Consider the following 26,088-nt stretch of genomic DNA (forward strand, 5'->3'; position numbering starts at 1 on the left):
TCAGGATGACTGCTGTTTGCCATGTGGAATTTCAGACAGTTTGTATTTCATCTTGCTGCAAGAGAGCTCCTGCAATTCTATGTGATTCATCACAGCTTTTCCCACCTGATGGCTCCAAGTAGGATGTGTGCTATACAAACTTAAAAGTCTTTTTGAGCTACTGCCAGTGAAGGTAAAGCTTTTCCTGATGTAATTGTGAGTCCTACTTTCCTATCAGAGAGTTGACTTCTGCTTGGAGAGCTTTGGGTCCATAGAAGGTACTTTTTTTTTTTTTTTTTAAGAGGTACAGAATAATTTTGGTCCATACTTTGCATGCAGAGTATACATTATCTGGTGATTTTATCCCTGTGAGTAATCTTTGTGCTGTGCTGCTAGCAAAAATCAAATTTGTGTCATGATGTAGTAAACATCTCCTAACTTTTACATCTCGTTGAATGAGGTGTATCAGATCTTCATGGCTGGTGTAAGAATTGCCTTAGTTTCATTGCCAGTGCTTGTCTGTTTTCAGTGTATGAAATCTAGAGGCTGTAGAAATGTTCAAAGTAAACACATCCACGTGTTCACACACATGCATAGAACAGGAGTCAGGGGGCAGGGAAAGGGAACTTGAATAGACTTAAAACTAGAATCTGAATTGAAAGAAAGAACAGGGAGAGTTCAGGAGAATGAGTCAGTCTTTCCTTGAGGCCAGACAATATTAAAAATCTCTGACCTTCTGTAATAATCCTTCATCTCTTTAATTCTCTACCTTCTGCACACAGACATACAGGGGCAGATAATGCTGTAAGAAGGCCAATTTGGCATGCTAAAAGCCATTAATCCCAGGCATGGAAGTCACTGACATATCTTTACTACATGCCAGCTGTGCCCTGGCCAGCCTCTACTGGTAAAAGTAAATTCTTTCACCCAGCACACAAGAGTGTAAGTAGAACAAAGACTTCAGCTCTTCAGTCACCTTCCTATGGATGAGAACATACATTGCACTGAATTAGGGGTTTCCTCACATGCTGTTGCTTCTCTTCACTGGTGACAAGAATAGCAGAGATCTTGCAGGGGAGAGCTGGTGAACTTTTTATAGGGCTGATATACGAGTTAGAAAATATTCCTCCTCTTGTTTTGCTCCCACTCTATCAGTGTTTTTCATTCAGTCAGAAAAAAATGTCTTCTTGTTTGCCTGTTAGCTTCTGAAGTTTTTGTCCTATTTGCTCTTCTTTTTCTTTCTAATTTTCTGTTTTCTTCTTTTGAAAGTTGCACTTAGTGCAAGGTGAATTACATTGCTGTCACTTCTTTCCTTCCCAGCTGTTTTTGTGACTTGCTGAACCAACAGGGAGATTGAAGGTGTTCTTAGGGGAGATCAACAAACCTGTCACCTGGATGTTCAATTGAAACAACTGACAAAACTTCCCCTAAGGGCTGCTTATCTTGTTTTCACTAGTTTTTCTAACAAGCCATAGGTATCCTGCTTGATCCATTCCTCTACTGAAGTCACTCTTATGGCAAAAGGAGAGAGGTGAACAAAATGAGGAAGGAGGCACAGCCAAATGTCAGCAGCACAGTGAAAATATTTGAGTGGCTTTCTTGTGAGAGACCCATCAGATACACGATGTGGTAGCAGTTAGTCCTTGTCAGTGGCCAGGTTGTGGAATTATTGGTGAGAAACTTTTAAGAAGTCATAGGAAGTGACTGCATGTGAAGCAAACTTAATAGCAAGAGAAAAGAAGACACAACAGCATGATGTTATCCCTGTTTGACAGCTCAGGGAAAGAGCTTTTGAACACCTTACCTTTTGGGGGTGGAAGCACCCTTACAGACACATCTTCCAGCTTCTTGGTGCCTGAATTGCCAGCCAAACAGAAAAGGATATAAAAAATAGTATTTTGAATGGACTTGGAGTTCTTGATGGTATTTAAGAAGTGCTTCTGACTTAGGGAAATTTTAGGCCTGGTGATTGTACCCCTTCTTGATCTGCTCTGGTTTTTCACAGTTCTCATTCTCATGGATTAAACTAGAGCTGTTCCCTTGTATGTTTCAGTACAGACTTGGACCATAGGTTAATGTTGCCTGGACTGGTGGAAACCCAAACTCAGTGCTACCAAAAAAATCATGGAAGCGGTGGGACAGTCTGTTTATCTTACTATTTGTCAGGGTTTTCAGGAAGTAGCTTCAGTTCATCGTTGCATTTTTCAGCCATGAAATTGGTTGGCATCTGGCCAGGCTGGTAAGGCTGGAGATCATGTGTGGTTTCCTGCCAAGCCAGCTCTGGTAAAAATGAGTAATTGTTGAGTTTAGATACTGCTCTTCATATCATGGTGTGCACAAATCAAAAGAGGAACTCCTCTGCAGGCTTGTAGCTGATTTCTGTTGTCTCAAAATTTAATTATGTGAATTAATTAACATCCCAACATTGTGTCTGTGACTGTCTTGAACTGTTTTTCCGCAGCTTGAGGAATAAATGGTGATTCTTTACCCATTTTAGTTTTAGCTTGCTCAGTGAAAGGCTATGTGTCTTTTGGATTTTATTGATGTAAAATAATCTGAGCAGTATTTCTTCTGATTTTGAAAGATGGCATGCAGTAAGGGGGATATTCATTAAAATAATTGCTTAATTTTTACAGGTTAATTGTTTAATGATACCAGGTAAGTGTATCTCTAGAAAGATGCTTGTTAAAAATTGAACTTTGCATTTTAAAAATGGACCAAAAAAAATCAAAAAGGAGGAGGCCAGGACAGGATGATGGTCCCTAAACTCCACTTGCCTCTAATTAACTTGCAGATGAGCACATTTCTTTCCCTTTCCTAACCCCAACTCAAACACCTTGTGGCCCTTTTGGCTACAATTCTTGAGTTGCATCATCCAGTCTTGAGGCAAATTCTGTCTGGCACAGCTTCCTCCTTTTTCCTGGTGTATCTGAACCATTATGGAGTGGGGGAAAACAACCTTGCTGCAGGAAAGCTACTTTGGGCCTAACACACACATGCTGCTACATGCACACATTGGAAAAATATATCAAAGTTGATCTTTATCTAGGAAAAACTTTAGTCAGCTCAAATAATTGTGTTAACTATTTTGTCTGAGAGAAAAAAAGTAGCTGGAGCAGGGATCAGATTCTTGCTGCATCTGTTCTGTGTGACAGCATGAAACTGATGGGAACGTGGGTTGTCTGCTGTCCCTTTGCTCTGCTGGCTTGAGGCTGGATGAGTCTGTGATGTCTAAATTTATGTAAGAACTAACTGCATACCAGGGCAGGGCTGCATTGTATAGGGTTTGCTACACTCTGGGGTTATTAATAGGTACTTTTGGATAATGGAATGTGGTAGTACAAATCTATTTTTCTGAGTTTTTACAGGAATCTGACCTCCAAAACACCCATTATTCAGGAGCACTGAAATAATTCTTTTGTTTCGTTTTAGCATTCATTATGGTTACTTTTTTAACCAAATAATAAGTCACTATTAGCTTGCAATCAAGCTTTCACCTTGATTTGGAAACTGCTTGTTTAAAAAAACTGTTTCTGTGGTCTGGAGGTAATAAACAATTGACCAGTTTTAGTGGCATGACAAATGAAAGTACACAGCTTCTTAATTTACTGAGAAACAGATGTCTTGGCTTCATTAATTCAGAAAACTTTTTAAAAGTTTGAAGTAGAAGAATATCTGAGTTCCCCTGATGTTTGGTGTGATTTACCACAGGATGAGTGGTACAGTAAACACTGAATAAAGGGGGCAGCCCTGCATCTAGAAAAGGCTCTTCTTGGCTGCAGATTCCTCTGGTAACTATCACAGAAAACTTTCTCTGATGGACTTCTAGCTTTCCAGGAAAGGCTGAATCCTTTCCAGACTAGTTGGTACATCATTTCATGGGATCATTTGAAGATTTATTAACTGTGTGAGGAAACTTTGGTTATGCTTTTTGTGTCTGTTTTCTGTAGATGCTGGAGATCTAACACCTGGAACTAAGTACTTACTTGATCAAGGATATTTATGATACCAATATTTTTTCCCTGATCTATGAGATTCCTATTAAAATGAAAATATAAGACATACCCATAAATTAATGTAAGAGCAAAGCTACTTTCTGCTTGGTTGAACTTCTGGATTATTGTGGGACATGAGCTATTTATGGGGAAGGAATGTTTGCTGTCTCAGAGTGGGATGCAGCTGTGATGCTGATGGGGGAGGATGGGTGGCTGCACAGCAGTGCAGCTGCTGCTTCCCCACCTCCTGATGCAGAAAATGGCAGACTTGAAGGTGGCAACAGGGATTTTGCAGCATCTTTAACCTACTCTCCTCAGTAACTGTCCCCATCATCCCTTGTCTATGATTCTGTTTTTGTCAAAGTTGAGATCAATTTTATCTTCTTATTTTACCATGATTTGTTCATGCAATGACCATTTAAAACATATATGACAGTGCTGTTTGGTGTATTCTGTGTATCTCAATAGAAACAGTTACATATTCCTCATTTACTCCAGAAAAATTCTCTTTCATAAACTATTTTCATTCTCTGGTTACCCTTAAACTGTAGACATTGGTTGTGCTGTTGACATTAAAGATTAGTCTTGCTTTTAACATTAAAACATGTAATTCATCTGTTTACTTAAGCTGAAGTTGGAAGAAAACTGTCTCTTAGGCAAGTAACTGATAGTGTTAACTCTCTGCTTTTCATGGTCCTTAATACAAATGCTTTTTTCTTATTTAGAATTCTCAGAGTAAAGTAAGGATCTGATTATTGACACTGCCAAAGTATTTCGGGGTTTTTTTTTCAACTTTGGATGCCAACAAAAAATATTCTTAGACTAGCCAGATGGAAAAAGGAGAAAAAAAGGCAGTGGGGAGATATGTCATGCTCAGTTAGGTAGAAGCTTAGTTCAGATTTCTGGTAAGGAGGGTCTGAGAGCTTTTACTATCTGAGGTTCCTTCAGATAAAAAGCAGAAGGAATTGAGGGTTTTAAGTATTTGCTGGATATGAGGTAGGTGTGAGTCTGTGCTGGTGCTTTGGGGGTATCTGTTATTATAAGAAAGGGTGACATAAGGCAGGGAAGGGGGGAAGAAGGAAGGATATTTGGGTTAGAAACTGAGGGGTAAGTAGTACCAGCTAGACACACCAGTAAATTGTTAGAATCAGCCTAAGATATTTATTATTTTCTAGATGGGGCTGGTCTGAACCATGAACAGCCATAAAGGCAGAGCAGAGGGTGTCTGTTGCAGAGGCACAGTGAAAGCTCAAAGGCTTGGATGAGTGTTGTGATTAGACCAGGGAAACAAGAAGTTCATTTACGTGACAGTTTAAAAGGATCCATGCAGTCAAAAAAATTTAAATAGTATGCAAAGGGTGGTGAGAATGTGAAACAAGTTTTAAGTCTCATGATAGTAAAATTGGATCTTACACCTATTTGTGTAGGATGGGGACATGAATTGTAGAAGCAGCTTGATGGCAGCTCTAGAAAGATGGCCAAGCTGAAGGCACTCAGAGCCTTCCCACAAATATGACGAAGGGAAGGTGAAGAGTTGATGGCTGGAATGTTGACAGAAATTTGTGAGATGTCATACAGACATACTGCTTTTGTACTGAGAACCCTCATGTCCTTCATCTGTTCAGGCTCTCTGGCACCCAAAAATGAGTGAATATGAGAGAAAAAGGAGGGGGATTGACATTTTTAGAAGGAGAAGGTGAAGGCACCAAGAACACCAGACTGTATGCTCAAAGAATAATATAAATGAGCGTTAAAGGCAGTCACATCTTGCATGTTTTATAAGGTAAGAGCTTATTAGAATTCAGGAGGTAGGAAAGAAGAGTAGGAAGTTTCTGGTGCTCCTCTTCGAAAGGACCTGTCAGTCCAATGTGGCAGTCAGCTTTTTCATAGGAGTGGGAGACCTGACAATGCTGCTCACTGGAGAACAATGCTGGAGATAAAGAGGAGTGAGAGGAGAGAAATAGTAAAACAAATACTAGACTATCAATATTAGGAACCTCTGACTTCTGAGGTCAAAGGAAACCCATAAAGCTGATTCAGTTCCAGTAATGTCCTTAACATGCACTTAAAGAAACAAAACATGTCAAAACTTAAAAGGCAGGTCTCCAGCAGCTTAGGGTCTTTACTGGTTCCACAAAGCAAACTACAGGAAAAGGGCAGGGGGGTGGAAAAAGAGGAAATAGCGAGAAGTCAATGTATGTTACAAGTTCTGAAGAAGTGTCAAAAAGAACTTAGTTATGATAATCAATGTGTAATCAAGCAGAGATGTTCACAGGTAGGTCTGTTGCTAGGTGAATATTTTGAATAATGCAAAGTCACCTAACTTGTGACTTCGAAAAAAGGTCTCTGGTCATGGGGTTCTATAGCTTGGCAATGTTAATTTTTAAAATGCCTTGTAGCTTGCTGAAGAAGTTTGAAGCAACTGGAGGAATGCTGATGATGTAGCAGTATTTAGAAAGGTAAATACAAATCTTTGACAAAGTATTTGCACATGGGACAAAGTTAGGAGAATTGCAAGTAATAACAGGCTGTAGGAGTTATGGTTGTGTGCTAAGCTGCACCCATTCAAACAAAATAAGTGTGGTTGTATTGAGAAACAAATGTACAGATTTTAGAGGGAAAACATAGCCCAGAATTACAGAAGGGAGCACATCCTTAGAAACAATGACTCTGCTAAGTCTGTTGGTCACAGAGGCCAATCAACTCATCATATTATTAATTTACATTAATGGCCAAAACAAGTGCCAGCCCTGGATGTGCAAATGGGGCTGATGATTAGAAGTAAGCAGTGGAATTAATGCCTAATGTCATTCTGATGGAACCACAGCAAAACCCCATAGAATCACATCTGATGTAGCCTCTTCAGAGAGAACACTGGGAAATTAACAGCTTTATAGACCAGGTATATGATTCCAAAGCTGCAAAATCCCTCCCAGTAAGAGATTTGGTGTAAAACTTAAAAAGGAGATCATTGAAATACTGTCACACAGCACAGAAACCTGATATGAGAGGCAATATATATAATAATTAGTAGAGCATATTTACATGGGTCATGCCTGAAAATAAAGCCTAACAAAGTGAAGGTGCATGCATTGATTGGCAAGTCTGTTAATTAATAACCAATTGATTCTTCATTCCCTTTATCATCTGCTGATGTTTTCGGACAATGGCTATTTGGGAGATGTAGTTTGACCCCAATGTGAGATGGGCATTAATCAAAAGCAGGTTATTAAGCTGGATGAAGAGATAATGAGGCACAGTTCTGTTGCCTCTGCCATGTACAGGAGTTACTATAATTTCTGAAGTTAGCAGAATTTTTGGCACTGACATACAGGGTGAGGTCTTTGTGATGTTGCAATCATAGCAATGACCCTATATTTTGAGGATTTAGGTTTGGAGCATATATTGTTTTTAATCATGAAAATGTGCTAGATGGTCATTAGTCATCTGTATTTGCCGTTGTACAGAATTGCCTCTTCCTGAATAAAAATATTGTTTTATTTTACAAAAGGAGATAACTGAAGACATCAGAAATGTAAAGTGTCTTTGAACATGTTTTTAGAGGGTTTTTACTTAATCCATTAGAATTTAGCAGGCGTTTTCCTGTTTAAATACCTGATTCGTTTTTACTGTGCAAAACCCAGTCTTAGTTTTGGGAGTTCAGTGCAGTACAGACTGTGAGAAAACACTGACTCAGGAAGGAAGAAGTAAAATTTGAGGAAAGATTAAACACACAGTTTCATTTAAGATAATGTCAAACATAATTGCCTGTATACTACAGTCTCCAGTGTTGATTCTGCTGTGCGTGACTGAAGTGTTCAGTGTTTTGGGGTTTTTTTAACTTCTGTGTGTTCTGGGAAACAATTCAACAGAATATCCTCTACTTTCTGTAGCGAGTTGGTCATATTTGCAGTATTAAGACGCAGATTAATATTCCTTTCAAATGTGTTTTAGTAATGCTGAGTGAATGGTTGAGGTAAATGTGGCCTTTTAATATGGTATATGTGGTTTGATAATCTAGACTGTGCCACTACTACTGCTTTGGAAGGAAATCAGGATGGATTAAAAGGACTTAACTCTAGTTCTAAGGAATTTAGAAAGTAAGGTTGCAGTGCCACTGTCTGATCTCTCAGATGTTTATCACTGTGACACATACATCTGCAAATGAGATGTAATTAATTAGTTTTTACCTGACACTCCTGTGATTCTCATGTTATGTAAATGTGAAGCAGCAGCACCATGGCCTTGGTGCAGTGGGGAGGTGCCAGGTGAGCAGGATTGCCACAGTGCAAGTGACTCATTTTCCCAGGTAATGTTCTCCTCCTCAGAGCACATCACACTTGGTGCTATGGGCTAATTTAGATCCTTAAATTAGCAGCTGCTTGGGGAGAAATTTCCAGATGATCACCTTTATCATTTCACTGTTTTCAGTTGTATGTCATTTTACTCTCTAGGGAAGTTGTTCTCTCAGTGCTGCTGGGAAGGGGTGAGGATGAGATGGCTGGGGAAGCAGCTGAGGGCTTTGCTAACTCTGAGCTATTGTAGCAGAAGAAATTGAGGCTGTGACAGAGTTATGAGAAGGATTTTTTCCATAAAGGGTGGCTTTTCATTGTCCACATTTGTTTTGTTGTGGTGTTGCACTTTTCGTTAATTAAGAAAAAAATCATAAATGAAATAATTGCAACAGTAGTGCTTAGCTTGATGGAGTAGAATTAAGCTCAGTTGTTCCCTGAGCAGATGCTAGTTAATTTAGAAATAGAGAGTAATGTTGTACAGGACTTCATCTTGTATATTGCTATATATGGGAGATATAACTTGTCAAGACAGCACAATATTTGAACAGCTTTTGATTGTATTATTTTGATGCTGTGTTAGGACATAGTTGTTCATTTTTTCCCCAAAGAACTTTTGGCCCCAAAAGAGCAGAACTCTTACAAAGATGGTGGGGACAGCAGTATCTAATCCACTCTAGACTTTTCTGGTGGTGTTATTTGGCAGGCTTGTGGGTTTTGTTCATGAGTGCTACTGGGAGTAGGATGGATAGAGGAAGGGATGCAGGGAGCCTTGTAAAGGGTGGCTGGAATCGATCCTTATTACTGTTAAATATAAATATATTGAAAACAGCTACAGGCCCCACTTGAGACTGCTGGCTTAGCTGTGCTGGATACTTTAATGCTTGCAATCCTCCTCATTTCATGCACCTCTTTTAGAATTTATGACATGTCCAGCTGATGTTTAAAAAATAAAGATTGAAAGGAAAAGGCTATGTGGGTGAAGGTTAGCTTTTCAGCGAAGAATGTGCTGTTTGGCTTGATGTGTCAGCATGGTTTGCAGTGACCTCTGTGACACATTGGTTACTTCATCTTATGGTCCTTGGGATAGGAAAGCTATTCCTTTAATGTTTTCCTAATCAGTCATATTTGAATATGTTGCCTCTCAAGTGATATCCTAAGAGTAGCCTAAGAAAACAAATAGATCAGAATACAGTGAACTCTCTTAAAATAACACCATTAGAAAGGAGTAATAAAAGTAACATTTTTGGGTATTGTGTGTTTGTTAGAGATCTCTTGCTTATTCTGACCTTTCTAAATGTCATTGTTTCATGTTTGAGAAGACTGTGCTTATTGTATTTGAGAGCACTCATTTCCTCAAATGTGTGTTAAATTATCTTTAGAGACTGTGTTTTTAGGGAGATGTGCAAATGTGCATAGCCTAAACTGTTTTCTTATCAGAAGTGTTGTCTTTGTCTAAAAACACCTCCCCAAAATTTAGCATTTCATTCACATAAAACTCAACTGGAAAGGGACTGGGAATATGTTGTATGTGAAGAAAGCCTGGTGGGAACAGTGGGGGAAATTGTGCAATGATACCTTTTGGGGAAATACTGGGAGATTTCTTGTCCTCCAAAATACCCAGTGGAGATGGAACAGAAAGGTTTCTTTCTTCTCTTACGTATTTCAGGACGTTATCTCCAAGGCAGACTATTTGGCTTTATGAGATAATTCCTTGACTGTCCTGACTTGTTCTCTCTTTCCTAGCTGACAGTCACAGCTCTCCCAGAGAAGACACCCCAACTGGGAGCATGGATTCTCTTTCTTCCCAGTCTCCAACACCTGCATTCTCCAGCAGCCCCCTTGAGCTCTTGGATGAAAATCACCTTATCATGGACAGCGGAGATCTTGCAGGCTGGACAACAAATCTGTAAGTAACTGAATATTAAGTAAGGATGTTTCCACTGGTGTGATTGTGAAACACATTTTCCTTTTCAGTTTGGTGAGGAGCGATTTTTAGAAATTGCATATAATTGTGTTTGTTTTCTTCTGCTACAAAAAGATGTGTTTATGTGTTGCGGTGGAGCTTAGAGCCTACTTGAATGCTTGTAGGAAAAAATGTTCTTGTTCTATTGAAATCTACTTCATTTTCCTGTTACCTGTTATAACATTTTAAATGGTTTTACATCCTTTTTTATTATTTAAGCGGTGAATATATGTTATTATCTATGTGATGTTTTACCCTAGTTTTATTTCAAGAAAACATTAAGGTACATTTAGATGCTATACTGCTAAGATTTTGGGCCCGGCTTTGGGTTTGGATAAACACACTGTAATGAGTGTGTGCTCAGATGCTATTGTCTAAGAACATTATCATTTTTAATCTCTTCTTAACAAATTAAGTGCTTGGTTTCCAATGGAAGTGCAGTCTGTCACGTTCAGTGGATTCTGTAAGTGTTCTGTTTTTGAGCGTGACTTAAATTTAGCAAAATTGACATCAGAATGTTAGTCCTGACTCTCTAATGAGTGTGCAGGTTTGATACACAAAAAGCTGACCATAACTTGTTTTTAAATCAGAGTTGAACTTGAATTGAATTCTCTGGTTTGCTATTCATTCAGACTTTAACCACTATCAAGACAAACTTTTCCAGCCTTTAGTGCCAAGAACAGTGGCAGGAGCAAGTATGGAGAAAAGATCTGTTACAAACATTTTCCATAATGGCATTCTGAGTAGCCAGCTCTGGTGATGAAACAAGAGTAAAATGTATGTGTAGATATACATAACACATGAGAATATATAGATAGTCATAGAGTAATTATTAATAATAAACTGCTGACTTGAGTGTTTATTAACTAGAGTAATTTTTTTTCTCTCATATGTATTGAAAGAATTCCAGATTTATAGGTATTTTCCATTGTTTCTTCAGTAGAGGTCTGAAGTTACTCTTCCCTTATCTTCTTATACTATCCTCTAGAAGTGAGTAGAATTAGCAACAAATTGTACTTACCAGAGAGAGGTGCATGTGTGGAAAAGATGCTGTAGTTAGTATAAAACTGGGCTGTCAGTGAAAGCTAATTAAGGAACACAGGTTTAGCAGAACAGTGATAATGTCACTTCAGAGAATAAAAGGAGGAGTGGTGGTTTTATCCAGAGAGTTTGGGAACTCCAGGTGTTTGAAGGAACATTGCAATTTTTTTTTGTTTGTTAATTTTCATCAAAAATTATACTGCACTGGTGTTTTGGAAACCTGACTTGATGGCTTGAGGTTTTCTGCTCAGTTGGAAACAGTACTTAGAGTTGTCTTTGGAAGGAAAAAAATAAAGGTGCATGGTATGTGCATTTAGATAATTTGTCAAAAGTAGTTTCTTTCTTCCACTCGCCTGTCTGTGAAGTCTGCTTAAGAGCTGCCTCTGTAACAAGCCTGGACAGTGACAGAATAGTCTGTGAACGTTACATTCTTTTTTTCCTCTGCTTTCTCACCTCAGATTGGCTTCTCTTCCCCTTCTAGTTCAGATGACTCAGAGGGCCCTGCCTTGATAAATAAAACCCAAACCAAAACATAGGGCAGCTCCAGTGTAGTGATGGCAGAATGTAGCTCTGGTAGCTCTCACAGCTCCAGGAAATGTAGCGCTGGCTGTTGGTTGTAGACTATTCTCATCAGAGGGACCGACCCTTAGAGTTTGGTGAAGAGCAAACCTTTCTGTTTGTGCAGGATTTCAAAATGTTTTGTATTTTGAGCCAAACTGGGACAAAATCAACCCTTACTTAAATCCACAGTATCATCTCTCAAATGGTATTGCAGGTGTTCACTGAGCTGCAGCACATGCCATAGTGAGTCTAGGGGAGATGAAATTACACCAGAGGATCCGGTTCCTCAGGTTGCTCCTGATGTTTGTAACACATGGGTGTTCCGTGTCGGAGATCGATCACTCCGGAGTTATGCAGTCAACAGCGTGATGGTGACTTCTTTGTGGCAGAAGAGTTGCTTGCAGCTTTTCCCAGGGGAGGCATGTTGCATTGTGGGTCAAGATGTGTCAGATATTTCAAGAGCTGGTTTACACCAGTAGTTTGCTTTAAGCAAGAGTACGTGATGGGTAGCAAGAATACTTTTTGTGGTATTTGTTTTCAAGAAAGAAGAAGCTTGTTTTTTTTCCAGAATGATAGCTGTTGTCACCATGATGTTTCCTGGCAGGGATTTTTGTGATGCATGCCCTTTCCTTGTCCCACCTTCCAAAGCAAGAGCTACAGCTTCCAGCATGGTGAGGTGAGCACCAAATGGAAGCAAATACACCCTCACCTCTTGATGGGCTCTAGGAGGGGCTTCATGTCCAGAGTGGTGAAAGACGCTAGGAGAGCAAGGGCTTTGCCATCAATGTGAAATATCTCACAAAGCCCCGACTGCTCAATTGTCACGACAGTATTTAGAGATGGGCTGTGCATACGGTGTAACGTGAAGGTGATGTTTCACATATGTGCCATTCTGAAGCCCCGTTAAGCTGTTGGTTTTCATGTCTCTGATGCTAGATTTTCTCTGAAAGCTCAGTGTGGATCAGACATATGTCCTGTGTTGTCATGTGCTGCTGTAGGGGTGAGTAGAGACTTGGGTGATGCTTGGCAGGGGTGGTTCTCAGTGAAGACCTGAGTTTGCTGCTTTAAGACTATTATGCACCCTAAACTTTCTTTAATCTTTTTCCTGAAGTTATTTTTAACTTCACGCTTCCATTTAGAGCCAAATACTAAAAATAAATACATTTTATTTTTACATACACTCTATGGTAGAACATAGGGGGTTTTTTTTCCCCTGTCAATCACCAAGTTACACAGTAGTTTTTGCAGACACAGCATTCAAACTCCAAATACACTAGGATGGGTGAATTACCACTTCCACTTGATGGAGCACTATGTCATAAACATGTACCGTTTGAAAATACCTTCTATCCAAGGATGCTTTGCACAAGGTGATCTCCAACATAAATTCATAATTATAGTTGTGAGCTGGGTAAAGGATTGCTCTCCACTAGTATGGACGTTTTTTCCCTTTAAGGTAGAGCAGCAAAGCAATCTCAGTTTAATTAACAGCATTTACATTCTTCCTTTTTTCCTCTCTAACTTTCCATACAGACTCTCTCCTACACAGTGTCTGATTTTTCTATTGCATTTGCCCAAAAAGTAAGTAAATCTGCCACATCTTTTCTTCAAGAGGCTTGAGGGCTTTTTGCTGGAGGATGTGACCCTTACATTACTTTCAGTGCCTTCCTAATTGGCACTGAAAAATAGTCCACCCTAATCACTCAGATTTTTATTCCTGTGGTGAAATTTTTAATAGTTTAAAACATGTAGTTTCCTAAGAGGAGTTCAGGATTTCAGATACTAAGAGGCTGGATAGCCTTTCTAAGCTAGTCCCCAGACTGTTTTGATAATAGTGATGGTCTTGGGCTTGGAGATATGGATTAGAAGGAGTTATGGGTTGCTGTTAAACTGCATTTGAACTGTTGAGCTATAGTCAATCCTCCCTTTTACCTGCAGTTGAAAGTTAGTGATACAAAGTTTGAATTTCACCCTATTGCACTATGGCTTTGCACATGCAGAAGATAACAGTGATAGCTAAACTGGATATACACTTCAGTGTCTAGTAAATATACCTAAGCAAGTAAAGACAAAGCCAAAAATTTAAAGTCCTCTTAATAGTGAAGGAGGTGGTATTGCCAAAGTGTCAGTATCAGATGTGGAGGGGTGTAATTAAATTAAAACAGGGTGAGGGAAACTTTTTTTTTGCAGCTGCTGTGGTTTGATTATAGAATTTACTTACAGAATCATTTATTGATGATCCTGTCCTATTCAGCCTTTCCAGGGCTCTGGCTGTAATGGCAGCTCACCTCTGATGGATTAGTGCAGGTTTCCCTCATTGCAATGACTGATTTGTCAAAAGGTGGATTACAAGTCATGTCCTAAAATACTGTGGGCTGCCTTATGTCTTTTTTCACTTGACCTCAGAATGAACCAAAAAAGCTGAACACTTGGTATTCTCTGGACTCACTATGTGTTGTAATTAATCTTTCTGAGGACCTTTTTCTGATAAGGAAAGATTTGTTGCTGTAACTGGCCCCTTGTTGTCACGAGATTTCTTTGTGCTTACAGTACAATGCCCTGTGCCAGGGCTTATCTACAGACCTTACAGACTTACCCCTCACAGTGCTGGGTTTTCAGAATTGGGTCAGTCCTCCTTTTTTTGTTGAAAGTATCCTACAGTTACTGCATGATCACTTCTTCATTCAAATAATGAAAAACGAATGCCTTGTTTCTCAGCTGGAGAGTTCATTTTTGGGATCTGAGACTGCAGGGTGTCTGGGTTTTTCAGGGGGCTGGAACATGGTGAGTTTTGATGGTTGTTCTGGATGGAGTCATGATGCAGGATATGAAATAGCCTTCCTCAAGATGATACTGAGCATCTGTTTACCTTTCTTGTTCTTTCCCTCTCTAAGCCTTTGGGATTTTGCAGTTGAAGGGGATGGAAAGCATTCCTGTCCCTCAAACATTTTCAGTCGTGTGGGTAGGTGCAGGGCTTGTTAAATCAATTACATTTCTGGGCTAAGAATGGTAAGATTCATAGTTTCCAAACTGAATCTCACCTTGGATGCTTCTGTAGGAGCATGCAAGGTACAGTCCTGACAGTCCAAATACAGTTCAAAGCCCAGAGGAGAAATGGAAGCGCCAATATAAATGGATTTTCAGGAACGTGCAAGGGACCAATGGAAGATGAAATAATTCAGTCTTTTTTTTCTAATTTCTTATGAATTTTTCTTAATTGGTTCTCCCAACAGTAAAATATTCTGTTACCCAGTTCAATGGTATGTGAGTGCTACACTGTGGATCTAGTTTTGGGGGTTTTAATACGCAAAATGGTGACAAGATCTGTGCTGTGCAGCATCCAGAGTCTTTTTGACCAGGTTGAGAAGATGTTACTCATTCTTCATGAAATCTCAAGCTGTTCAAATTGCTGGTGAGCAACCTGATGTTAAAAGAGCCATCAGATGGCAAGGGCGGACAGAGATAGTGGTGTTCTGCACGTAGCAGAAGCCTTGGAGATAGTTATTAATTTTGTTTGACTGCTTGGTGAATTCCCATCAGCCTTGTTATATCTACATCAGTAAACTGCGTGTCTGGTCTCCTTAAAATGGCAATACTTTCTTTTTTGTGCTTTCTGGCAGTGGTGTGAATTTGCAGTTCTACATAAATGATGAGTGACTTCGGTTTCACTGTCTTGAAAACTTTTTATAATATCTAATGTCACCATCCTGTTTTATTGAAAGAAGGTGCTCTAGCTGCTGTTGGGTCATTGTGCTTATTCTGCAGTTTGTTTTTGTTTCAGCTGCCACCTCTTCAGTGACTCAGCACTTTGAGAGCGGGTTTAGCGGAGCAGGCACTTCTTTTCGTACCCTTTCGTTATGCAAGCAGAGCAGGAGCCCTCATTTTGCAGCTTCTTTGAGACAGGCATAATATAACTTAGTCATGTGGCTCGTACAGGACAGACCTTGCCATCTCCTTGGCTGCCAGGGAGCTTGACAGCAGCACTGCTGTGTGAGCACAGGGTAAATGGTGTGTGTGCTCAGGGCAGGGAGGGCTGTGGATGCAATCACTGGGATGAGCTATAGTTTCCTTTTTAAATTTTTTAAAAATATTATTATTATTCTTTTCTTTTCTTTTCTTTGCATTCCTCCAGGGTAACACAGCCCCCTCATTTTTTTTTTCCCTGAAAGGAGCAGTGGTGAGCTATGAGCTTATAGATGTACATATTTCACTTTTGCTTTGTCTGAATTATAATTTAAAAATGCTTTAGCTTGGGACAGCTGCTGTAGACATTAGCTTTGGATTTACCAGACTGGCGTGAAAGATCATTTCACTAATGTGTTAGCTGCCTCACTGAGACTTCACAATCCAAGTTAAAAACCCCTCTATTTCAGTGCTGACTGATGTGCTCTGTATAAATGAGGGTTCAGGAAAGCTGCGTGCATGTCACATACTTGAAATTTTGAGGATGCAGTTTCTTTCCAGGGGGAACACAGATGGGGAAATTCTGGCCTTCTGTTTGTCTCCAGCTTTGCTGCAGCTATGACAATTTCTAGAATTTTGGCCACATATTTTTCTGCTCCCCACTCCCCAGGGCACAGGGGATTTTAATGTTCAGAGAGACGTGGTGGTGGTCACTACTGGCTTGCATAAAGAATCATCATCAATAACCAACACCCTTTGATACACACTGTCATCCTGTAATGAAACCTTTCAGAACGCTTTCATTGAGTTTGTCAGCCAGACACTGTGATACGACAGCCACGGCGCTGCCAAACTTGTCTGAAACCCTTTTTTTCTCAGGAGTTGCAGTGTAGATTCTTTTCACAGACTCTCTTCTTTGCTCTCAAGATAAGAGGCTGCTCTTTAGCTGTGTTACCTTAGGAACCAGCCAGATAAACATCCAATAAAATCTTGTTTTCAGAAATTTCTTTCTGAATATCAGTACAAAATCTCTAGCTTATTTTCAGTAAAGCCATTCTCCCCTCCTCCCTTTTCCCATCGTTCACTATGCTAGACAATAGCTTTTTTCTCTCAAAGAGAGATGGTTATGTCAGCCTTTTTGGGTTTTTTCCTACCCACAGAAAATGCATTGCCTTCATTGCCTTAGGATTTCTTCAACATACCTCCTTAAAGTTGAGACGCTGTGTGATAACCCGTGCAGTACTTTCTAATATAGCATCATCTTGATAAACAAGGTGTGCAAATCTTTACAGCAAGGCAGCCTTGCTGTGACAAGAGCCTTTTCAAGGAAAAAGCAATAAAATCTAACCTTTTGTTGCTTACACACCGCCACACTGGAAATTATTTTTCTCATTTGAGTAAAACCTTCTGTTTCAGTAACAAGAATTAAGTGGTTCCTGAGGTAACCAAGTACAATAAATAAATTAAAAACAAACCAACAAACCCTCACAACCAAATCCATAAATTCTAGGATGTTCTTAATAGTTAAAGCTATCAACATTTTTTTCTTTGTTTCATTCTTCTTACTGTGGTGAAGCTATTGCTATTGAAAAATGTGTTGGGTTTTTTTGTCTCTTGCTGGATGGTAGAGCATGATCTCTTGCTGGGTAACCAGGAGCCTAAAGTGACAGGCAAATTCTGCTGCAGTGTTTTCCCTACAGCTGTAAAGTATTAAGGGAATTCATCAAAAAAGTGGGGGAGGGAGCAGCCCAGCACTCCACATACCTGTACTTCTGGAGTGTTTTTCCACTACAACTGTTGGAGTGGCTCAGAATTTGTAGAAAACCTGCCAATTTTAACATGCGTCTATAGAATCCTGTCTGGTAAAGGACAGTGTAGTCTCACTTGGTGATAGATTGCAATTCTTGTTGAGTCTCTGTAACTTGAGAAATTAACATGCCATGGCACGGAGCTGAACATTTCATTTTATCTCCTGTTCCTTTATGTGCACACCTCTTTTTCTTTTTTTTTTTCCCCCTCTTTCTTTCCTCTCCAAATCTCAGCAAGAAACCATCTGGTATTTATTCCAAGTATTCTTATGAATGACCAATGCTTCCCTGGGTCAGAGGGTTCCTTTTGTGCTCTCTCTGTTCTGAGCATTGCTTTGAAGTCATTAATTCTGTGTGAGATGCAGGTGGTGTGTGTTGTTCTAGAGCTGATTGAGTAAATTGCAGAGATTAACATGATGCATCCATCAATGAAATATTTAATAAATGCAAGTTTTCATATTCATTTGTTGAAAATCAAACCACACATCTGAGGTTGCACTACAAAAGGCCACTTGGTGAATATTCTTGAATTATTAATACTTTGCATTAGAGACATTTTAATACTCCTTTGGCAGTATACTTTTAGTGTTATTTTTCTGTTTTCAGTAGTTTTACAGGTTTCAGAAATGAGCCTAACACCAATCCTTATCACAGAATCAGGGAATGGCTTAGGTTGGAAGGGACCTTAAAGATCATATCCTTTCAACCCCCCTGCCAAGAGATTGATTTGAATTTAATAAATAGCAAGGAAAATATTTTTTCTCTAAGTTTCAGGACTGTTTTAAGTAAAGAGTTTAGTCTGTGCAAGTAGGATACTTCTTTTCAATTCACTTTTGAAAAACATTTTTGTTGTGTTCACTTGATGAGTTAAAATTAATTCTGCATGTAGACATTATGAGTGAGGAATGATGAAGAAATTATTTACTTTCTGGCAAACTTTATAAACTTTACAGTACCACTGAGGATTGTTTTATTCTCAGTATTTAGAGAAAATGATCCAAATGCTGGTGTTCATTTTTTTGGTTTGTATGAATGAAGTAGCTTTTAGCTGAAGGTTTTTCTTTTATTTGAGGAAAATTTTTTAATTATTAGGTAAAAATGGGAGGAAGGAGACAAGTTGAAGTAAAACAAAACCCTAAAATTCTATAGGTGCTGTTCCTAAATGTATGTAATATGTAAAAAATTGTGCAGTGGAAGATTCCCAGGCAGAAAAGATGACTGGATATTCTCATCCCAATGTTAAGCATAAAATATGTTTCTAGACAGCATGGTCCTGCTCATAATTCAGTTTAATACATATGATTCCTTTCCTTATTTGGTAAATGTGATAATTTTTAAAAGCAGAGCATGTTTTGATAAACCCTTCTGGTTATGATTCCAGCACATTTAAGTTTCGTTTTCACTAGTGGAATTAACTATAGAATGCTGTTTTATAAACTGTGAATTCCAGTTTTTATTCAAATGCCATCTGATAGAAATGCCATTGTCTTGTAATAAGGAATGTGAAATTCATATTATAATGTACTAAATTAAAAAAAAAATCAAAATAAATGTCTGCTTAACTATGTAACTGCTAGAGTGACTATGATATATGAGTTTGTAAAAGTTGAATTTGATTGTAAATTATGCTATGCAAACCAACAAATAATGATAATTTATTCTAGAAATTAAATATCCCAGTGTACAATAAAATAAAAATTACCTATCTAAGTTAGATTTCCTGCTTTCTTCTATTCATCTGCAGTAATCACAGGGCTGATTCTTGATTCCTTTTTGCTTGTGTTCACTCCATTTTGATTAGGTGTGCACTGAGACTCCCACAAAAACCTTGACTGAGTTCTTAGATTTTGGTGGTGCTTTTCAGATCAATGCCATCTAAGAGATTAATCTTGGAGTAAGACTAAGTCATAAATGCTATATTGGGCATGCCCTCTACTTCTGAGGGAACGATTGCTGTGTGCAAATGATTTTAATTCTGTTTCTGCTTAGAAGCTGATGAAGTCCAGCTCTTCGCTCCAAACACATGCTGACAGCCAGTTTTTGGACTATTTGTTGTTTTGTCCACGCAATGAAGGAAAGCCTTCCAGTGCTGGAACGCTTCAGTTCTTTTAAGGCCTAAAATTAGAAATGTTCTTTATGTTGGGGACAACTTTTTGTGTTCACTAATACAAGTTTTAAATTTTGCCTCCTGTTTCTTCTCCTCTTGTGGCAACTTTGTGTTCAGCCATTAATTTGATAACATTGGTGGGGGCAGCCACTGAAACACTGTTTGCACAGCTCCATGAAGATCGCGATCCAGAGCCAGCATCGTGATCCCGGTGCTGGAATAGCTGCAGCCTCTTTAGAAATCTTCTCAGTTGTACAGTACTGAGGAGATTTTTAAATAGATTCATCAAAACTTGTAAAGGCAGAGTGGCAGCTCAAATAATAGCCTGCTCTATGCAATTTCACTTTGTCTGTCTTTATTAGATAAGGAATGGGGAATTTTGCCCTTTTATTGCTTATGTCATGCATCTCAGGTAATTCTCCTTAGCTCAGGATGTAGGAAAAAGAATTCCAAGGAGGAGTGCAGAATCATACGGTGGCCGTTTCTGCAAAATCAGCTTGACAATATGATTTGGTATGAATTTGAAAATCTCACAGGTTGTCCAGTTATAAAGGTTCAAATATTTTGATAGGATAAGAAATTTTATTCATGTTGTTAATCCTGCCTTGAATGTATTTCCCCTTAGTCCTGCTCAAAGCCGCCCGTCGATGGTCTCGTGGATGAACATTCCATCTGCTAACCCAGTTGCCACAGATGCTGCACTACCCAATTTCATCTTCCCCAGCCCTGCCACTGGCACTGACAGAGCAGTGGAAAGGTATGGTGTGCACTTCAACTTCTGCTGGCTCTTTATTTGCCTCCTTTATGTATCTTCACAAAAACAGTCTCCCGTGGCATGTGAATGATTATCTCGAACCAGGAAATGCAGCCTGGCGGCAATTTTAACACAATGAAATACCTGTCTACTTCATCTTACTTTTCCTTTGAGCACCTTCCTTGGTGGAAGGCACACAGAACCCTGAGCCAGTGGTCTGCTGGTTAATACAGGAGAGCTGTATTAACAATGGGTGGAAAAATCATAGTGTCTCTCTCCTGCAGTGTTTCTCTTAGAGTCTTTTAAAATGCAGATTCTTCCACCTTTGCCAGATTTAACATTCTCATCCTAGACTTTCTTCCTTTCTCTGTGGTTTCATTCTTTTCTTCCGCTCTTTTGTCCAGCTTTCCTTCCATCCTGTTTCTGCTTCCTTCCATGTTGTTTTCCAAGTTTTGAACTATTTTGAGTTTTTTCTTTAAAGGTCTTCACCACCTTAGCTTTTCCCTTCAAATTTAGTAATATATGCCTTTCTAATTAAGTAGTTCAAGTAGTAGGTATATTCACAAATTCTTCCCAACCCTTGATAAAAAAAATCCTATTTCTTATTACTGGTTGAATTTTTGAAGTATATTATACTTTGCCTGCTATTGAGTTCATTGCTGACTAGCACATGAAAAAAATTTAACTGCAGTTGAAAGTCGAGTTTGTCATAAAAATAGTGTGCAGAAAGTTGGGAGTATGATATTCAGAAATGCCAACAGTAAGCTGTGAAGCTTCAGCTTTGGCTGTGTGTATGAATTATAACCCTGTAATGATGCATGTGAGATTGTGTTTAAAGTTTTAGTCATCTCCAAATGTGAATGGAGAGAGAATGGTTGAGACAGTGTCTAAGTAATAGTAAAAAGTTGCTATAATTCATAATTTCATTTTTCAGTGTTGCCCACCGAAAAGCAAGAGCAGTTTATCCATGTGAAGCAGAACACAGCTCTGAATTGTCATTTCAGATAGGAGCAATATTTGAAGATGGTAAGTACTGCTTGAGTAAATATAAAGCAATGAAAAACAAATTGACAAAACTGCTAAAATGGCTTTGGATAAAAATACAAGCCTGACTGCTATTCTGCCAACATTGCTGATGGCACACAGTTGGTGATGGAGATATTTTCTGGTATGAAGAAGCTACTTAACATATCCTTAGCACTGTGAGGCAATGCTTTTGATTTTTGGGTGAATACTCTTCCAACTGGTATAATTTTTCAGCATCATTTAGATGTGTTGTAGTACCAAAAAAGGTTATTCAGTAATAGAAGAGAACACCTTGGCCTGTGAAACTGAATTTTTTAAAATGTGAACTCTTGTTGTAAAATAACACAGGGGTTTTCCTTTAAAGAAAAAAGAAATCTGTTTCAGGATTTTGAAGCAAACAGAGTGCCAGGTAAATCAGGTGAACAACAGAGGAAAAAAGTGTTTTTACTGATTTAGATCAAGGTCTGCATTAGTGTGTGCATGTACTGGTAGAAAATAGAATATTCACTGAGGTGTGGAATGAAGGCCTGTGTTTAATGATTTCTATGGATCCAAATATAGCATCACATGTGAGCATCCAGAAGGTGATTCCTGTGCTCAAGACTGTTCTCAGTGAGCCTCCATGTATATATCCTTCAGCAAATGCACAGAGACTTCAAACTGATAGGAAAGATTTTAGTTTTTAAACCTTATGCCAAATGACTACTGTGATACAAATTCTGAAGATGCAGAATGGGTAGCTCAGCAATTTTTTTTTAATGGTATGTATAATAGGATATTCTTGTCCTCTGTCTCCTCCCAAACAGGTAAACAGCAAGCCTGGTCCAGACTTCAGTTCTGCTTTGTTTTTTTTTCAACATAAAGTGGTCTGGGGTCCCCACCAGGTTCTTCCCTACCAGCACCCACTTTACAAAATCATTCTTGATGTTTCCTATTAGAGCTGCCTTGCAGGCAAATCATGTCTGAATCAAGTTAGGTGGGAAACCTTTTAAAGATGAATTAGCTGAGTGATTGCTCTTTTTAAAGTCCTTAACAGCACTTATTTTAATTTAAGTTTTTTAAAACATGACTGATAGGGCTCTTCAGCAGACATCAAACTGTGTACAGGAAAGAAAATCTAGCACATGGTGGAAAAGATTTGATGTCTGGGAGAGGCATTTCTGCTGTAGAACAGCAAGGGCTGTGTTAGCTTGGGGTAAGGAAATCTTTCAAGAAGTAGTTCCTTGTGTGTCATGGTTTTGTGTGAGAGCAATGTTAAGATTCTCTCCTTGTATGAGAACTCAGGAAGTGGTGACAAAGGCCCCATGATTTAGTGCATTGCAACCTCGGTTGAGTTTTTCAACTGGAGAGGTGGATTGCCCCAAAACAAGTATGGAATTTGACTCTGGCATCTATGGAGAAATGTTTCAACTGGAACTTTTTCCATGTCATCAGACAAATAAGGTCCAAAGCCTGGGAAAAAGGTTGCATGGATTGCATTTGGAAAACCCAGTTGGAGATTTCTGATGGCAAAGCTCACATTTCCTTAAACACATTAGTTTCAATTTGTTCTGCTGTATCCTGGTTATTTCACAGGTGTTGTCCTTGCCCTGCAGGGCTCTCACCCTCAGGTAGGCTGTGGATTGGCAGAAAAAATGGGGACAGCATGCAAGTAATAAGGCAGTAACTGTATGTAATGGTAATTTCATAACTTTTCCCAGTAGTTTATGTTATGGATGGCTCTTTCATGCCAAGTACAGACCTGTCTCCACATTTGAAACCTCTGAAATGCTTCAACATGGGCCTTTCCTTTCTGTATCAGGCACCCCTGTGTCTGTGCTGAAATCAGATTGCAGTGAATCAATTCAGGTTCTTTAGTTACTCAATTTAAATTCCCATATGCCCTAATAAAGCCCCCAAATGAAGAATTAAAGTAATAATACATCAATTCTGCAGCTCTACCAATAACCTTAACTATCAAAGTGACAACGCATCAATCAAGTTGACATACAGCTAGTATCAACCATTAAAGTAACTGTTAAATTAATGTCTACTAAAAAGTGCTGCTTCCATTAGTGAAGGTTTTATATGTCTCTCCTTTCTCCACCCAGCCTCTCTCGCTTTCTAATCCTGTCTCTTTTTTTTTTCCTTTTTCTTTCCTCTCTTTTCTGCTTTGTTTCCCTTTTCCTGTTTCCTTTCCCGTTCTTGGTTTGTCTCTCTTGGTCCATAGATGTTGATTGCAGCAGTTCTCACTCAGCTGTCATTACTCTAGATGAATGTTTCTGGCTTCTCCAGCCTCAGACAGGATAATGGCATTTAGGGAAGCAGTCTTGCACCTGTCATAGCTACTAAATGTAATATTGGTGCAAGAAGGTGAGTTTAACCTTTGCTCCCATCTCCATTTCCTGTTTCTAAACAGGGGCAAAAAAATCTGTCTCCATCTGCCAAGGTTAGATTTGCTAATATTCTAAGTTAAGCTTTGCATCACCTGATAGGAATCTGTATTAGAGCCTTAGCATTTTCACATTCAGGTGTTTTCAGTACTGCATGTACATTGTGCTTCCCCAAATCCCACAGTCTTTCCATTAAAGTGCCATAGAATATAAATGCTAAGGCACCATCTGGTAAGTTAAAAAGAAAAGGCAAAGTTTTCAATTTAATTGAATTGTGTAGGAAAATGAATAACGTAATCTGAACAATATCCACTAGATTTTTAAAAAAATCTTCTATTCAATTTGCCTTAGGCTGTGCCTATATTTTTATTTCCCAGTTGTTACAGGCTACATTATTGACAGCACATAACAATATAATTCAAGTGGTTGGAAGCAAAGCTTGGAGAGTTTGCAGCTGGATAAGGGCACATAAGGGAAGAAGCAGAGTAGAATCTGAGACTGAGAGACATATGCTGGCTGTGCATGTCTGTTGTTGTTGAGGCAGATATTCCCAATAACCAGGGGAAGAATAATCAGACTGCCTGGCACTGGAATTTTGCCAGTCTTGGAGCCAAGTGTTATTAAATTTCTGGTTCTTGAAAGAGACTGCTTAAAAGTCAGTAAATGGGAATTTCACTCTGGAGAAGTGTTTCAGATAGGTTAAATGGTGTTTACACAATAAAAATTCCTTGGCAGAACTGCTAGCAGGAAGGCTTCCTGAAAACTTGTCAAGATAGCTCTTATCAAGGCTTTTTACAATTTTTAAAATCTGATTTTAGGGGAGAGAAAACACGAGGAAAACTGAGAGTGTGTTTTGTTCCTAAGGAAAAGTGGGGCACCCATCATCCCCACCAAGTATAAAAGGAACACAAAAAGCCACATTGACACAGCCCTTGTCATCCCCATCCCTTTCTCCCACTGTAACAAAGTGCCAGCCTTAGTTAATGTTGCTGGTTTTGACTCCAAGGCGCTCTCTGCCCTCTGATTGATGCTGTGGCTTCTGGACAGTCTTCATGGTCCTGACCAATCCAGGATTTACATCAAAGAGAAGTGCTGCTCCCAAAATATTGTATTGCACTGTATGTGCAAATGGTTCTTTTGCTGGGGTAAAAATGGAGATAGAGCTACTTCTTGAGCCACCTTTCATCTGTGTAGTTCAGAGCACTTGGAAACATTCATGGGGAGAAGATCCCTGACTCCTAGTCCTGTGTTCTGTCCGCAAGATAATTCTGCTTCTCACAGCATAATTAAGGGAAACAGCAAGTTTTGAAATTTCAAATTCCAGGCTAACCCTAAGCATGACAAATATTTCTGCATTTCAGCGATCAACTCAACCCACAGGGATTGTTTCAAAAACCCAAAGGGGTTTCTAAGCACAGAGGGCTTGCAAGCACGTTTGGTTGCTTTAATTGAATTTCCTGATGAAAAATTGGCCAGCATAATTGAGTTCTATGGAAGTGAGTTCTAGTGCTGTAGTGATTTTAGCAGTGGGATTTTTGTTGCTCTCAGTAATCCTCCTTTATGTTGCTTTTTGAGGTTTTTACCCTGATTAACAGTCCAGGAGAAAGGGAGGCCCTCTTCTGCCAGATGCCATGCAGGTTAGATTTGCTCCCAAAACAGCCAGTTTCCACAAAGACGTGGAAATCAGCGTGAATCCGTGTCTGATTCAGTCTTGCTGAAGTTAGTGGCACCCAGCCAATGAACTAATAATGCTGAGGAAGTAAGTCCTGCTCTCATTGTGGTTGAGACCTGTGAAACATTTGAGCTGCCAGAGCAGAGCAAAGTCTGCTTATGGCATTGGGTCTCTGGGAAGAGCTGCTTGTGAATTTTATGTATTTGCAGTTAGAAAACAATAATATTGGCAATATCAAAGCTATTTCCTTGGAAGAATACAGAAAAGTAAGAGGCAATGCTGCAAATGCCAAGTTGACCTAATGGTTTCTTGATTAGAAGAAATCAAATCTCACTGCAGCTTCCAAGTCTGTAGATTTTGTTGGCCCATTTGAGCTGGGGTGATTGTTCCATAGCCCTTGCTGTTGTACATCACACATCTTCCTTCCCTGCACGAGTGAGACTGCTGAAAAGGCCTTGCAGCAGGTACTGAGGAGGTCACTGTCCCCCTCTGAGCTCTCAACTTGGCTGCTATTTGCACTGTCCTAAGAGGCAAGGGCTTTTAGTGGTGGTTTTGTGCTTGGTCTTGTTGTGCAGCCTTGCTATACACTCCTTACATCTTGCTGAAAATATT

At 39.2% G+C, this 26,088-nt stretch overlaps 1 protein-coding gene across 2 annotated transcripts in view; it reads left to right on the forward strand.

The window, feature by feature from the left end:
• The window catches only part of ARHGAP10 (Rho GTPase activating protein 10), a 138,788-nt gene that overhangs the window by 108,877 nt on the left and 3,823 nt on the right, over positions 1–26,088 (forward strand). For both annotated transcript variants that reach the window (XM_030946925.1, XM_030946926.1), the window contains 3 exons: positions 10,013–10,175; positions 20,278–20,409; positions 21,341–21,432. In XM_030946925.1, the coding sequence (XP_030802785.1) occupies positions 10,013–10,175; positions 20,278–20,409; positions 21,341–21,432 (387 nt within the window). The remainder of the gene's footprint in view (positions 1–10,012; positions 10,176–20,277; positions 20,410–21,340; positions 21,433–26,088) is intronic.

The sequence above is a fragment of the Camarhynchus parvulus genome, chromosome 4, assembly GCF_901933205.1.
Source record: "Camarhynchus parvulus chromosome 4, STF_HiC, whole genome shotgun sequence".
NCBI lineage: Eukaryota > Metazoa > Chordata > Aves > Passeriformes > Thraupidae > Camarhynchus > Camarhynchus parvulus.